General features: G+C 37.4%; 2 protein-coding genes and 1 pseudogene across 2 annotated transcripts in view; all 3 read left to right on the forward strand.

Annotated features, from left to right (window-relative positions):
• The window catches only part of LOC145492922 (uncharacterized), a 100624-nt gene that overhangs the window by 2513 nt on the left and 83221 nt on the right, over positions 1-14890 (forward strand). The window lies entirely within an intron of this gene.
• LOC145492924 (uncharacterized) lies at positions 102-1271 on the forward strand (annotated as a pseudogene).
• Positions 4594-11675, forward strand: LOC145492182 (acid-sensing ion channel 4-A-like). Its single transcript, XM_081471524.1, has 7 exons — positions 4594-5469; positions 7323-7540; positions 8405-8561; positions 9626-9688; positions 10248-10437; positions 10877-10968; positions 11566-11675. Exons 1-7 carry the CDS (start codon positions 4836-4838, stop codon positions 11673-11675), a joined length of 1464 nt encoding a protein of 487 aa, XP_081327650.1. The 5' UTR covers positions 4594-4835.

The following is a 14890-nucleotide window of genomic DNA, read 5'->3' on the forward strand; positions in this document are numbered from 1 at the left end:
TTCAATAAAACAATTTCACACCTTCCGGTTTGTACTTAAGATTTTCTTTTAGAAAAAAGCGTCTGCACCAACATTGTAATTAGTTGAACAAAATAAAAACATACTTTTTACAAGAGTATACTAGTGTATTTTTTTGTTTTCAGTCGTGATTTGCCGCGATGAAGTAAATGGTCATGTTGGATTGCATGCGGAGGGGACTCCCATTTTAAAATAACTCAGTCACGGTATTTTGAGTTATTTTGGCCACATATAAAATTACCTTTAAATTGAAGGAAACCTGAAAATAACAGTTTAATAAGATAGAAAAACCCCAAAGACATGGGCACAAAGACAGCAGTGCATGTCTTTTGCAAATATATTCATGGCGGAGATCGAAAGAAATTTAATTCAACAAAACAATACCAAGCCAAGAGAATGGAGACGTTACATTGATCGCGTTTTCTACCTTTGGGACTGTAAAAGAAATGAAGTGGATCGTTCATTGAACAAGCTAACACATTCCACCCAACAATAAAATTCACGGCCGAAATATCAGAGAACGAAATAACTTTTCTTGATACAGTGGTGTTCAAAGGAAAGAGATTCACAGAAAAATCCCTCCTGGACATCAAAACGCACTACAAGCCGACCGAAACCTTTCAATATACCCACTTTACCTCGTGCCACCCTCCGGGGGTAAAAAGAGGTTTTATCAAAGGCGAAGCAATAAGACTGCTTAGAACAAACTCTTCAAAAACAACATTTGAAGAGTGCCTTGCAAACTTCAAACGACGCCTCCAAGCACGCGGGTATCCGAAGAAATATATAGAAAGGTCCCTGTCAGAGGTCATCTTTGACTCAAGACAATCGCCTCTTAAACCGCAAAAACAAAAAACGGCAGAGAGACTATTACCTTTTGTCATTACATACCACCCTGCAGTAACGAAACTTAACAAAATCGCGATGGAGCTGGAGTTTCATAGAAAATCAGCCTCTGCTGAAAATAATTTTTAAAAAGCCTCCGATCATATCTTACAAAAGAGGTAAATCTCTAAAAGACATGCGTGTAAGAGCAAAACCATAATTTGAAGGCTTTTGATAATGCGACGCAACCACAAAAACCAGATTGGGAGTCCGTGCATGCCTGTCTCTGTTTTTCCTTTTTAGGTTTTTTTTTTTTTCTGCTGGGCTTCAGCCCTGTAAGTTATGCTATAATTTTGTTGTGTAAAGTTTAACTGTTCAAAAGCGCGCAGCTGGTAAATCAACTTCTCGATTGGGAATGAAGGATTGAATGCACCAATCACAAGCCCCCCGTGATATAAATGGTACTACCTAATCATCAGTCGACTTCATCACATGGTGAAGACTAGCAGTGAGCAGTTGATGCATCGCAATCTACATCTCTAGTGACCTCATCATGAGTCGAATGATAATACCACAATCCTCTTGTTACTACCCAAAGAGACAAGCATCCACAAGCCCTTTCACATGGAAGTTCCTCCACTGGGAGTTTGCAATCAATTTTTGAAGGCCAATAAGCTCTTTTGAAAACCTAAAAAAGGCTATTTATGTCTTTAAGTATGTCTAGCTGAAACTGAAGAAGTTACTGAAGTTACTGCCTGGATTTCTATCAGGCTCCTCTGTGGAACATGCTGGGATTGGTGTGCCATAACCCTTCAGGTAACAACGGGTTAATTCATATCTTTTCTGTCAGAATAATTTTTGTTTTGTACATCTCTTGATCGCGTTTCTTATTGAGACCTGATTCCAATGGTTCGAACTTACATGGCTGTATTTGGACATTTCCAAATTAGAAATCAAGGTCTTGATCTATTTTGGAAGCTCACCAAATATGAAGTCCCAAATACCGCATATTCGTTTCGACTCCAAGCGCGGCCATTTCGGGTTCGTTTCCGTAAAGCTCTCGGAAATCGTCGGATTTTCCTGTCTTGAGCGCCACAGTGTGCACTGACTTGTTTAAAACGATTTTTCGAGAAAAGGAAAATTGTCCAAATTTCGTTGCATTTGACCTTTAATAAAGAATCCAGTATTTACGTATGAAAAAATAATGCAGATGATCTTATCGACCTGGTTCAGATGGCCTTTTGCCAGCGGAGCGTTTTAGAAGGCTGTCGAGGAATCCTGACTTAAGTTGAATATTTTAATTTCCATTTGTAATCGAATCAAGTGTTTATTATAAACAAACATTATATCAAGCTCCGGGTAGCATGAAAAAAATGAAATAAACATCAGTTTGCAAATGTGCATTTTATTTGCTGGATAGATGATTTTTAAGGTACGTAACAATATCGTATTTCCAATCAAAAGCTCCCGGAAAACGCTCAAATTTCTGCAAGAGTCTTCGACAACAATATTTTGGGACATTTGGTGAAAACTGTTTCCGGTTAGTGATCGTAGACGTTCGTAACGCTCCGTAACACTATGCTTCTGCAAGTAAACTCCCATTGTTTCTCTCCAAATGTGATATTAAATTAAACGGAACCAATTATAAAAACCAATTGTAAACAGTAAAAGCAGTTATTTTGATTAAAACTCACGTTTTAAAGATGAAAATTGATTAAAAGAATAAGATCAAACATTGAGGTGTTTTTGGCCTCGCTTCGTGAGGCTTCCGATAAATCATGGAATGTCTTACTTACAGACCCGGTGACATAGAGGTTATTGGCTTAAGCCAGTGGTTAATGGCTTAAGCCAGTAACCACAAAAAAGTAATTTTAGATTTTAATTCTTTTTAATTACTATAAATGTATAGCATCGATTACCATATACATGCATATATATAAATCCATAATTTCCCGTTCGTAATTTCTATAATAAACTAAGACAAATTTTAACTTATATCTCCATAATTTCAATAACGTATATGATCAATTTTTTTACCAAAAATTAGTACGACGGAAACTAAAACAACAGCAACAAAATAAAATAAAATAAAACGAAAACTTCTCACTAATTATAGGCAAGTCATCTTGAAATTTGCCGTGTTTCATTTTATGCAAACAGAAACAAGAGCTAAACACATGACATTCTGATTACATCTGTATTGTTTACCACTTTTTTCAACGAGCTACCCCACTGGTTTACGAAACAAAAGAGGAAAACTACAACAAAGACATTAACACTGAGAAAACGAAAAAATAAAGAGTTGTAAAGGGGAACATGTTACTAAAGTCAATAATGGCAGATGGGTGAAAAATTCAATACCACCCCAGCATCTCACGGGAATAGTTTGTTCATTTCACATTATTATTTTAAATAACTTTAAAGTGGTACTATGATCAAATTTTTACCCCTTGATTTTTCAGGTTAATCACATAGAATTCTAGGGAAGATTAAAGATGCCGTTTACCGTCTACAAATATCTGCATTGGTTCTGGAGATATTCAAGTTTGAAAAATGAGTAAAATATGCAAATGAGATGACTGATGACGGTATACACTCAACCAAATATTACATCAAGTATATAAATATCGCTATCTTGGTCAATTTGCAGCAGAAACCATTGAAACTTGGTAGGCTAATAGTTCTAAATGCAACAAACCTACAGCTATAACAATTTCCATTCCCATGGCAACCCACTCTATTCCAGTCCCCTCTAGCCTGATTTCAATATTTTAGTAATTTTAAGTTTGGAAAACATTAAACAAGGCCATGAACTCAACCTAACATATTTATATGCTTGCTGGATTATGCAGATGAAGCACCATTGGCAAATATCTATATAGAATGGTAAAAGTGGTCAGAAAAGCCTTTAATATTGTGGAGGTCTGGAACCCAGTATGTTGCCATAGTAACAAATTATTGAGCTCATATTGTGGAGCACGTCTAGTAGAATCTTACTGTAAAAAATCAAACATTTCTGATACAAATTGACTGAGATATCTTTGTTTATCATATTGATCAAAATGCGGTTGAGTGTATGACGTCATCACTTGACTAATTTGCATATTTTAAAAATTTGAATATCTCTGGAACGAAAAGAGATATTTGAAAACAGTATACAGCACTTTCACTCTTGTACAGACTACTTGTTTATGTCTTAAAATGGCTCAGATTTGAAGGATGCGAATTTTGTCATAGTAGCACTTTAAATTTCGTTTTCGTTTTCGTTTTGCACGCATATGCTAATAACATATAAGGCAGATCAACAAAGGAAATCTAGTTACAAAAAAAAAATAACTATAATGTTCGCATATTGTCACAACTTCATAATTAATTTAAAAGGAGTCCATTGCTCATGAGAGGCTAAAAATTTGGCTAGGTATGATATGTGACATATATGATTTATATTTTATGACTTTTTGTTAACCAGCGGTCTTTGTGCACGCGTCGTTCATAGGCAACATAACATCTCTAGGACGATGAACTATTAGTATTGTACTTCATTAAAGATTTAAGTACGAAGGAAAGTAAATAAACACTTGAAATTTATGTGCAAGTCATCTTGTCATTTGCACTGTTTTGTTGAAACAGCCGTGAGAGCTAAACAGATGCAACAGTTCTTTTCATAGCTAACTTTGCTTATTTGTATTACAATATAATCCCAACATGTATGTGAGGCAATTTCGGGCAACTTTTTAGTTTCTGCCCGAAATTACCTGGCATCATGACATTGGATTGTATTATAAAGCAAATGAGAAAACCTAGCCGTGAAAAAGGTTATTAACTCCATAGAAGTTGATTTGCAACTAGCCTTGACCCTACTTGTTCAGGGGACAAAAGAGGGGACTGGAAACATTGAAAACCAATAAAAACAGTGGCGAAAGAAGAAAAGCCTTACTAAAGTTAATTTTAATAGTTGGGTGAGACTGTGCAGTTCGTCCCTCGATTTTAAAATGGATTCAGAAATGTCAGTAATCCCACACATCAAGCCAAACTCTTGGATGCCGTCAAAATCCAATAAGGTTAATGTCGAGAGCAGCGCGTCTGAATCGTCAGAGCCAAGTAAATTAATCGCCGTGAAACGCAGATGGAATGGCTTCGTGGAATCGTCCACTCTCCATGGCTTGCAGCATGTGTTCACTAGTCGATCTCCCTGTCGACGCATTATCTGGGCCGTGTTTCTTCTGTTAGGAATGGCGTGGTTCTCTTTTCAGTCGTCCAAACTAGTAACAAAATACTACAGTTACCCCGTCACAACAAAAGTAACCCAGGTATACGAAGACGCACCAGAGTTTCCAGCTATCACCATTTGCAACTTTAACATGTTCAGAAGTTCTGCTGTTCAGGCAAGCGGATACGCAGACCTTTTTACGTACGTGTTGAGGCAGTCAAGGGGAATCGATGTTTCGAATGACACAGTGGACTGGAGTAAATACGAAAGCACTAACATGACCGAATTCACTTTGCTCACGGGACATCAAATTGAACAAACGTTGAGCAGTTGTGCCTTTAACGGAGAGCATTGCACTGCGAAAAATTTCACCGCCGTTTTAACTTCTATGGGTCTTTGTTACACATTTAACTCAGGTAAGTTTTTCAGATGATACAAGCTATCCCTCTACAGTTGCTTTCTACTGTGTATATACTATTGGGTGTAGGATAAATTCGTAGTACATCGTTCTAATTTGTTTAATACCTCCTTTCGATTTAAGAAACCCATTTTTAAACTCACAGCTGAAAAAAAACATAACTAAATAAATGATTTTCACGTATGCAGACGCTTATAAACTTAAAAGTTGTATTAGGTATTAGCAGGGAAAATCTGTGCAGAAACATAAACTGAAATTATCACGTATTTCCCAGACTTCGTGATTAATTTTAAAAAAAAAGAGTCCTTTGTTTATATGAGGAGGTAATACTTGCTTAGGGACCATGATATAGTTAACTTTGAATTTAAATTCAAGCTGTGCATGCCTTTTTTGATGACTTCTTTGTAACCAGCTTAAGTATATTTGTGTGCTCATAATAGTTAACGGAAGGCTTCCAATCAGAACACTTGGCAATAGGATACATATTTATAATAAGCAATAATTGCTGACGTCTAAAAGTTTGAATATTGCTTGGTTGAGGCCTTTGAAAGTTTTTAATTGACGGCGATCATTTTGCATGTTTTATATTCGACATCATATGGTTGAAAATGTAGTCGATTGCATAGAGATATTTTTGTTTTCGTAAAACCGACTTCAAGAATCAAACGTGTTAACCAAAAATGTCGACATTAAAAGGGGAAAAATTAGCTAACGGGCGGATACGATACTGGACACATAAGTTGCAGTTAATTAAAATTAAAGAAAATTAACATTTAAACTTTTTCCTCGGAATGTTCAACTACTAAAACTGCAGAATTGTAATTTAAATTATAACATCGCACATGGATGAAGAATAGCCTTGTTCAGCGTTTAGAAATAAATTCTTTTGTCAAGCAAATCTCGATCTCTTTTGAGGAGAGCTTTTGTTCCCGCTTCATCGGATAACAGTGTGAGGGGGCGATAAAAATCAACGTACTGGGCGTGGTGTTGATTTCTAAAGCAAACACTGTAGTTTTTAATTTTGGACAATGACTGACACGAGCTGAGATATCCGTTTTATATTAAAAAGCACAAACTGTCCCGGAAGGTATGTGATGGAAAGTGATTAAGTGGCTCAAACGCTCAAATAAATGTTATCTTTCAATATTTACCTTACCGACGAGCAATAACATAAAACTAATAAAAAAAAAAATATATATATATATATATACATATATATATATATATATACATATATATATATATATATACATATATATATATATACATATATATATATATATATATATATACATATATATATATATATGTATATATATATATATACATATATATATATATATATATATATATATATATATATATATATATATATGTATGTATATATATAGTGGAACCCCGTTAATACGTTCATCATATGGGCCATGAAAATTTGACCGTATTAACGGGGTAGAGTCAAATTGCATGGCTGGTCTATTTTAAGTGACGTCTTGATGGATATACCTATGTATTGCAATTGCACTTCCAAACAACTGAATAAGCAACAGGAATGCAGATATAATCTTAAAAAAATTTAACCTCTAATCAGTACGAACAACATTTTGTTACATAGTTGGCGTTTTTCCCGCTACAGTGTGCCCATTCATTGGCTAGTTCATGGTCACTTGACATCTAATAATGAAACTGTTTCCCACTAAATGCCATGAGCGGGCAACATTGCTAAAACTATGACGTCAAACGGGAAACAGTTCACTATTACCCGCGAAATATTGACCGCTGCTACACGGCATTTGTCAATAAAGTGATTATAAAGCAAACTTATTTTTCACACAACATTGTCTTTGTGTTTAGGTAAAGATGGTCAACAGATTTTAAAGGTGAAGCAGGCTGGGACGAACTTTGGACTTCATCTTGTGTTAGACGTTCACCAACATGATTATTCCGCCATAGGATATCGCGCAGGCCTCAGAGTTCTTATTCACCATCACGAGACACCTCCATTAGTCTCTCAGCTTGGTTTTGCAGTGGGTCCAGGGACGAGTACATTTGCAGCCATAAACAAACAAAGGGTGAAGCTTTAGATTAATACCAGTCTTCAAGAAACAAAGCGTTAAATCTGGGACTTTTCCACCATATGAGACCAAAGTTCTCTCCACCTATTGACACCCTGAGGCCTTCTGAATAATGTCCTATAGAAAACTGCACTATATAAAAGCACCTGATATTGTGCTTGTTTTTCACTTCCAAGTCCTGGCATGATCGATTCTACATAGTGTTACAACTAAGTTGATGAACAAAATATGCCTGAAAAGTTTTGTTAGTGTTCAGAGGAATCGCACAAGATACAGTTGAATCCCGTCTTACGGTCACCTCGTTATTACGGCCACTTTTTTCTCAAATTACAAAACCCTGTTAATTCGGCCATCCCATTAATACGGCCAACGGCCACATTCTGAACTCCTAACCTGTGTAACCCCTTATTATTTTACCCCGTTTATACGGCTTCCCGAACCAGCTCTGTTCATCTGTCCATCCTTAACACTGAATATAATGTGCTGATTGAAATTGTATTTCTTGCAAAATTTTACCTGTATTTCGGATGCTTATTAAAGAACAGTTGCAGAGAAATGCACTTGTGATTATCTGTTAAGACGTCGGTCAATTTAGACCAGTCATGAAATTTGACCCCACCACGTTAATACGACCACCCCGTTAATACGACCAAATTTTCATGACCTTTCATGGCCTGTTGGTATTACTGTAAGGAATAAGTAGAAACTGTAATGTCTTACCACGCTAGGTGCTAATTCTGAAATTTACAGAGTTTACCTACCATATTTGGTTTCTATCTACCAACCTACCTACCTATCGACCGACCGACCTATTTACCTATCTATCCATGTCACAAGGTCATTTTTCCTTTTTGTTGCAAGGTTATCAACCTTCCAGAGCCTTACGAAAGCAAGTGTTTGGATAAGAATGAGACTAATGTGCCTGGTTTTCCCAAATACACAACCCTAGCCTGTATGTTGACTTGTAAGACGAAATTTGTGGTTGAAAAATGTGGATGCAGGGACGTTGGAATGCCAGGTAAGTTGATTTTTTTTCCGAATGTTCAGTGTTCCTCTTCCAAGTCGTTGGTCAATTAAACAGTTAAGCTAAAGTAGTTCTAGAAATAGATAACATTTTCTATCGATTTATGTTTTGTTTTGCTTGCCCTGCCGCCTTTTCTTCCTACTGTGATTTTTTCTTTTTTACCCAAAATATTAGATCCTAGATCCGCCACTGAATGTTGCAGGCAAAAAGTGGCAGTTAATCTTTCCACAACTCTTTCGACCTCTACCAAACTTTCACGAGTGTTTCCATATCCTCATAGAAACACAGTGATCCAGAGATGTTTCCTGTTTCATTTAGAAGATAATGTGAAAAAAATTCATTCTTTTGAATGTATTTCGATAATAAAGGTGTGAATTTTCTTTGCTCCCTCTATCATTACATTATTTAATTTCTGACGATTAAGGGACGAATTAGTCAGAAATTATTATTCTGACGGCACGATGGAGAGACTCTGGAACGTTTGTGGACTATTTAGGCTTTTATCGGGGGATTTAGGTCATTCTAGGTTAGTCAGTCTTCGTGTTCGTCCTCTTCTTTTATTATTAAGCTTTTGTTATAGCAGCTTGTGTGTATAATTGCAAATGTTCTACGTTATTGATTTGGTACCCTTTCGTCGGGGTCTCGTGCCGCTGCATTTAGATGAGGAATACGTTTCCACGCATATCTTGGCCACATTTTAAGGGTGTTCTTTTTAGTGGTCTTTCGTGTCTGGCGCAGTATATCGTACAGGTTCTAATTGTTAGAAAAGACATTTATAATTTGCAAGGATACAGATTGAGTTGTAACACGGAATACATCTATATCAGATGACTGACTGAGACGCATCCTCAACAGACTATTCACAGTGAATGTCTTGGGTTAGTATAGTCCAAATCTGTAGTTTTCAACGCTGCAATCCACACGTTAACCTAGCTTGTGTTACATGGTATTGCATATGTAAACCAGACTAAAACCAACAACAGAGGTAGCACAGGTATTGGTAAAATTTATTTAGTGTTATTCATTTTATTTTTTCTTTACCACAATTTTTGAAACAGACGTGGGTAACTCCAGTGTTTGCAAACCTTTGGAGGCAGTAGGTTGCGCGGCGAGAGAGCAAGGTAAAATTGACCATTTACTTTCTTTGTCAGGCATTTACTGCTGTTTAGGTAGACAGATGCAAGAGGTTAGCTCAGAACACTGCAAAACAGCTTTCTATAGGGGCATGGCGTGAGCTTAGCAGGTGCGGAGAGACTTAACCTTTTGATTAAACCTTTGGCCGCATCAGCTATCTCCTCATAGAAATCAGAGAGCGACTGATTTAATTATTTTAGTAACTTTTGACGAATTTTTTTAAAATAAAGATTTCCAAGTATTTCTCTCACGTGGCAATGTATGAGTCTTGAGGTAAATCCGAACGATCTGATTGATTCTTTCTCGATAGGAACTTTGCTAAAGGACCGTGTCCATGTAGACGGTCATTAGCCGTGTATTTTGGCCCGAGCGCCATATAACAATGTACTTACTAACCTAGCTTTCTCGAGCCGTTGCTGCAGTTATATAACGCTATGATTGCTTAAGTGAGTTATAGTGTGGTCATGACGTTGTAGAGTGGTGGTGTCCAACGGTTTCTGAACTGTCAGGTGTCTTAAAGCGTGACTTGTTTGCGTTATTTTCTAGGAAACTTTCAGAAGCTGAAGGGTAACCAGTGCGACTGCCCAGTGCCATGTGATACAATCTCCTTCAAACCAGTCCTGTCCTATGCACTGTTTCCCAACGACAATTACGTGAGACTTACACACGAATTAAACGGAGAATACGGTTCAAACGTGTCAGAGATAACTCTTCATTACATCCAAGAATACATAAGGTATTACAACTTGTAATTGATCATTGTCAAGACCAATATTATTCCTTCGACCTACGGTGTAAAAGATACTATACTTCAAGCGTGATATGACAGGAGGTGGGTAGGGTTTCAAGAGGTTGTTGGACCTCAACTCCTGGGTTTTTGTTTGAATAGGACACGTCAAAATTATTTTCGCTCGCTGGATATACTTACTCTACAAAATGACGTGTTTAGCACATTATTCAATTCATCTTCTTGCATCAGGCCGCCATATTGGATTTCATTATTTTCTCCATAAACCAGGAAAGGTCGTGAACTGACAAAATTATTCAAAAGTTTTACTGGAATTTAATAAAGATAATAAATTTGCAATGTATGATTCCTAATCATGTACTTCATAGACAAAGTTAGCAACTAGCCCTATGTTATGTTCTTGAAGTTGGCATATTTCTTTCAACAGCCAGAACATACTGGAACTCACTATATACTTCCAAGAATTAGGCTACACGGCCATTGAACAGAAACCTGCCTACGATTCAGGAAGTCTGTGGGGTGAGTGAATGCTATTTACAGAAAATATCAATCGAAGAGAAAAGAAGACAGACGAAGTTTGCCCCGTTTTGGATATTTTCAAAACCAGTTCTTTGATATTTGTGATGAAGAGTTGCTATTGTACTCTCGATTTCAAGAGTTTCAAATATTGAATATCGTACATTCTATTGTGTACTCAATTTAAATTCACTTGTAATGTTTTATCTAATTCAGCTCTAGAGCTGTGATTTTAAAGCTTCTATAAACTTATCTCTCTATCGCAATATAAGTTCAAGTGATTGCATCGAAAAAAGACTATTTTCCCTAAGTTTCCTAAGGTTTGGCTCGCAGAGATGTTATGAATAGTACAAGAATGCAATTAAAAAAAAAAAACGGGGACCATTGCGCGCTCTTTTGTGCAATATGGATGGCCTTTTCAGTACCTATTTGACTACACGTCTACACGAAAACGAAAAGCCAGCGTTTTCAAATTCCTCCGGTTTGAGGAGCGTTTTCGAAAAGCTCCGTTCTCGTGACGGATTAGTGTAGTAGCTTATAAGGGATATTCTTTCAACTCTAGCCTTATTGACTTTTTTGTTATTTCGTATTTTTCCACAGCCGAAATAGGCGGACAAGTTGGCCTCTGTGTTGGTGCCAGTCTCTTGACTGTGCTTGAGTTTTGTGACGTCATGCTCGCCATTATTGGTATCCGTTTAGGGTTCCGATAAACACTTGAAAATATTTATCTCAACCTTGAAAATAATCTTACCTCTTATTCAAAGGTTTATTTACTTTAGACAATTGCGTTATACCAAAACTGGCTTTACATGGCAGCCCCATGTCTAAATTCTTATCATGTACAAAAATATTCTAAAATCTAAAAACTTGTGTAAAAGGCAAAAGAAACCAGAAAAATGTATGAAGCATTTTGATAAAATTTTTTAGTAAATTTAGAAGGTGACTGACTGTATGCTCGAGTGAATTTGGTGTTTGGTAAATATTTGGTATCTTCTAGCCTTTTAATGTTTTCTTCTTTGCCTGAAAATTAGCATGTTAATATATCGCTTTGATTATTGTTCGCTTTGTTTTGTGATTAGCATATTGCTTTCAGTCATTTGTTTGTTTCACATTTTATCATTCCCATGTTGTAATTAGTCACTGGGATGTTAGATTGTCATTATTCCATTCATTTTAAATTAAAACACTGGAAAGTGCTTAACCAAAAAAAATATTGCTTTACCTTGCTTCCACGGTGTCTTGTTTATTGTTGGCTTGTTTGTTTGTTTGTTTGTTTGTTTTGCTGACTCAAGGCCATTTTAACGAATGATCTTTTGCTGGGTTTTCTACTCCAGTGCGATGGACAAGGATTGCAGTCCGGCTCGATCCCTGTGGCTCAAAATGATTGCAGGGCCACACTTACATTGCAGAATCCAAACATGTATCTTCTAGTTTCATTTTAGTCCGCTAGCAACACAATCTTGGCCCTGAAACCAAGGCCGAGCGGCAGTCTGCTTTCTCTAATTTCAGATAACAAGATGGTTAAGAGCTGCGTACGCATTGAACACAACAAACCCAGCTGTTTGGTAACCTCACCTCTGTTACAAACAAAGCCTTGCGGGGAGGCCACACCGTCACCTGGCATCAATAGACCAATTTCGATATATTAAAATTCAGCCTAAAACAACAGACCTCAGCACGAGGCTCCAGGGACTAAACCCCACAAACTCTGTATTTATTCCCCGGAACCTCGTGCTGAGGTCTATTGTTTTAGGCTAAATTTTAATATATCGAAATTGGTCTATTATTGTTGTGTTATTTTTGGGTACGTACCCGCTCATGTACAGTAGATTCACGGGTTTCAAAGTTTCTTTGTTTCTTTCTTGCGCTAGTGCTGCGCACTGCTGCCTTTCCTGCAGGCTCGAAGGGGAACGGGGGGTTGAGGTGACGGACTGAAGGAGACAGACGGGAGGGGTAGGTGAGAGATTGACGCCTCATATCTGGGTAAGATTTCTTACAGCCCAGGCCCACTACAAGTACATTGTTCAGGCGATATTTTGGGAATGCGCGAATTAAACCAGTCGTGATTTTCGTGAGATTTGGTCGTAATTTCTAAGTGATATCGCCGGGAGTTTGGATCACAATCCTTGTTTATTACCCTTGTGATCTGCTAAAAAAAATCCTCGGTTCCTCAAGTAAATTAAGGCAAGGGCCTCCAGTTATTCACTCGGAAAGTTAGGGGGTAGTGTATCTTTTGAAGCTTTAGTTGTAGCAGCATGAAATTTTGCCAGGTCAAAAGGTTGACAGTTTGTGTCAATTTGGAATGTCGAAAATATGCAAATTGGGTCACGCGGTCTCTTCAAGCCAAATAATCTCTTTTGTTAAATGGGAACACTTTTCTTATGTCCTTAAACTTTGATGTTAGTTTCATGAGTTTAGGGTCATTAGATACATCGTTTCTGCGCTTGGAAAAGTTAAGATACGTAAATAGGAACTTTTAAAAAGACAAATCACTTTTATTGGGGGACTGGGTACTAGTAGAAGAAACCGTTTATTTCCAGAAATAATGAACTATTCAACAATTGCCAAGCACAGTTCCTTTGCTGTTGTCATTAGGACTTATCCCGTACCAGTTCTGTTGAAGCCTTCTTTTTGCAAACTGTTCCCATTTTTGCTTAAAGATTTTCCACGTTTTTTTGGCCGTATCAAGTCACGTGACCTAATTTGCATAAGTTTGATAAGTCAAAAACAATCACTTTAGAAGATGTATTTGTCTCCCAAAAGTTTATGTTGTCATGAACCAAGCCTCAGAACGTAGACCACCCCCTAACTGTTTTGAGGAAAATAATTGCTGACCCATGCCTTAATTTTCCTGAGTCATATTACTGGGCTTAAATATAAAGAAATTCTAGCGATAATACACTCAAATCGCGCTAAAATTGCAGCCGGTTACATTTCAATAAAAAATCACCGAAGATCAGATATCGTCTGCATTTTGTGAAAGTGGTCTTTACTAACAACGAAAGCGTTAGCAAATGATCATGTTATTTCAACTGATTTCAAAGTTCAGTCCTTCCGGGAAAATCTCAAACCTTGGCCTTCTCCTGCAAAGACCTCACTATCGTTGAATAAGTGGTTGGTAAACCCGGGTGGGAAGCTAAGGTAACTAAAAGGTAACTTTTACGTCGGACCAGTGGCTCATAAAGGCGGCCGGAGCTTATCCCAGTTTCTGTAGCATGAAGCGAATAGGAGTAATTGTTCTCCCCCCTGGATGGGACGGTAGTCCATCGCAGGGTTACCCCCCTCTCTCTGCACCCATTTATCACCCAGGTTGAGAGACACACTGCGAGAGTAATATGTGTCCCCCAAGGACTTAGGCTAGGACTTGAATCCATAGTCGTGCAGCCCGCTAACCATTGGGCCATCGCGCTTTCACAAAACGAGGGAGAGGCAAATGAATATAGAGGTACAAGTCGAACAGCAACTCGGAGTCTGATATAGCATTTATTACTCTTTGAGAATGGGAGTATTTTAAGTTTCTCGTGCTAAAACAAACTGCTGTTCTGTCATTTCTCATTGTCTCCACAACCACAAGCGTATTTAGGGATCTGGGTTGAGTGCTAGAACCCCGCTTTTACTAACACTTTGTAGTGTCAGTGGAGACGCTAGAAAACCAACTGTAACTAGTGAAATATTTCATGCTGATTTCAAGCCCACAAATGAAAAAAAAAAATTTCCTTTGCATTTGCGTTTTCTATATACAGTCAAACCTGTATTAAGTTGACCCCATATTAAGCGGCTACCCTCTATTTAACGGACAGCGATGCAAGTCCCATTTTTTTTCTTTCGCACATTCACTGTAAAAAATACCTGTACTCAACGGACACCTCTATTGAGAGGTCGCGAACACCTTAAACTTGGCTTTTATGGTCTATTGTTAGAAACC

The sequence above is a fragment of the Orbicella franksi genome, chromosome 7, assembly GCF_964199315.1.
Source record: "Orbicella franksi chromosome 7, jaOrbFran1.1, whole genome shotgun sequence".
NCBI lineage: Eukaryota > Metazoa > Cnidaria > Anthozoa > Scleractinia > Merulinidae > Orbicella > Orbicella franksi.

Coding starts and splice junctions, on each gene's coding strand:
- LOC145492182 (XM_081471524.1), top strand. CDS start 4,836: ATGGATTCAGAAATGTCAGTAATCCCACACATCAAGCCAAACTCTTGG. Junction 5,470..7,322: donor TTGTTACACATTTAACTCAG/GTAAGTTTTTCA, acceptor CTTTGTGTTTAG/GTAAAGATGGTCAACAGATT. Junction 10,438..10,876: donor TACATCCAAGAATACATAAG/GTATTACAACTT, acceptor TTCTTTCAACAG/CCAGAACATACTGGAACTCA.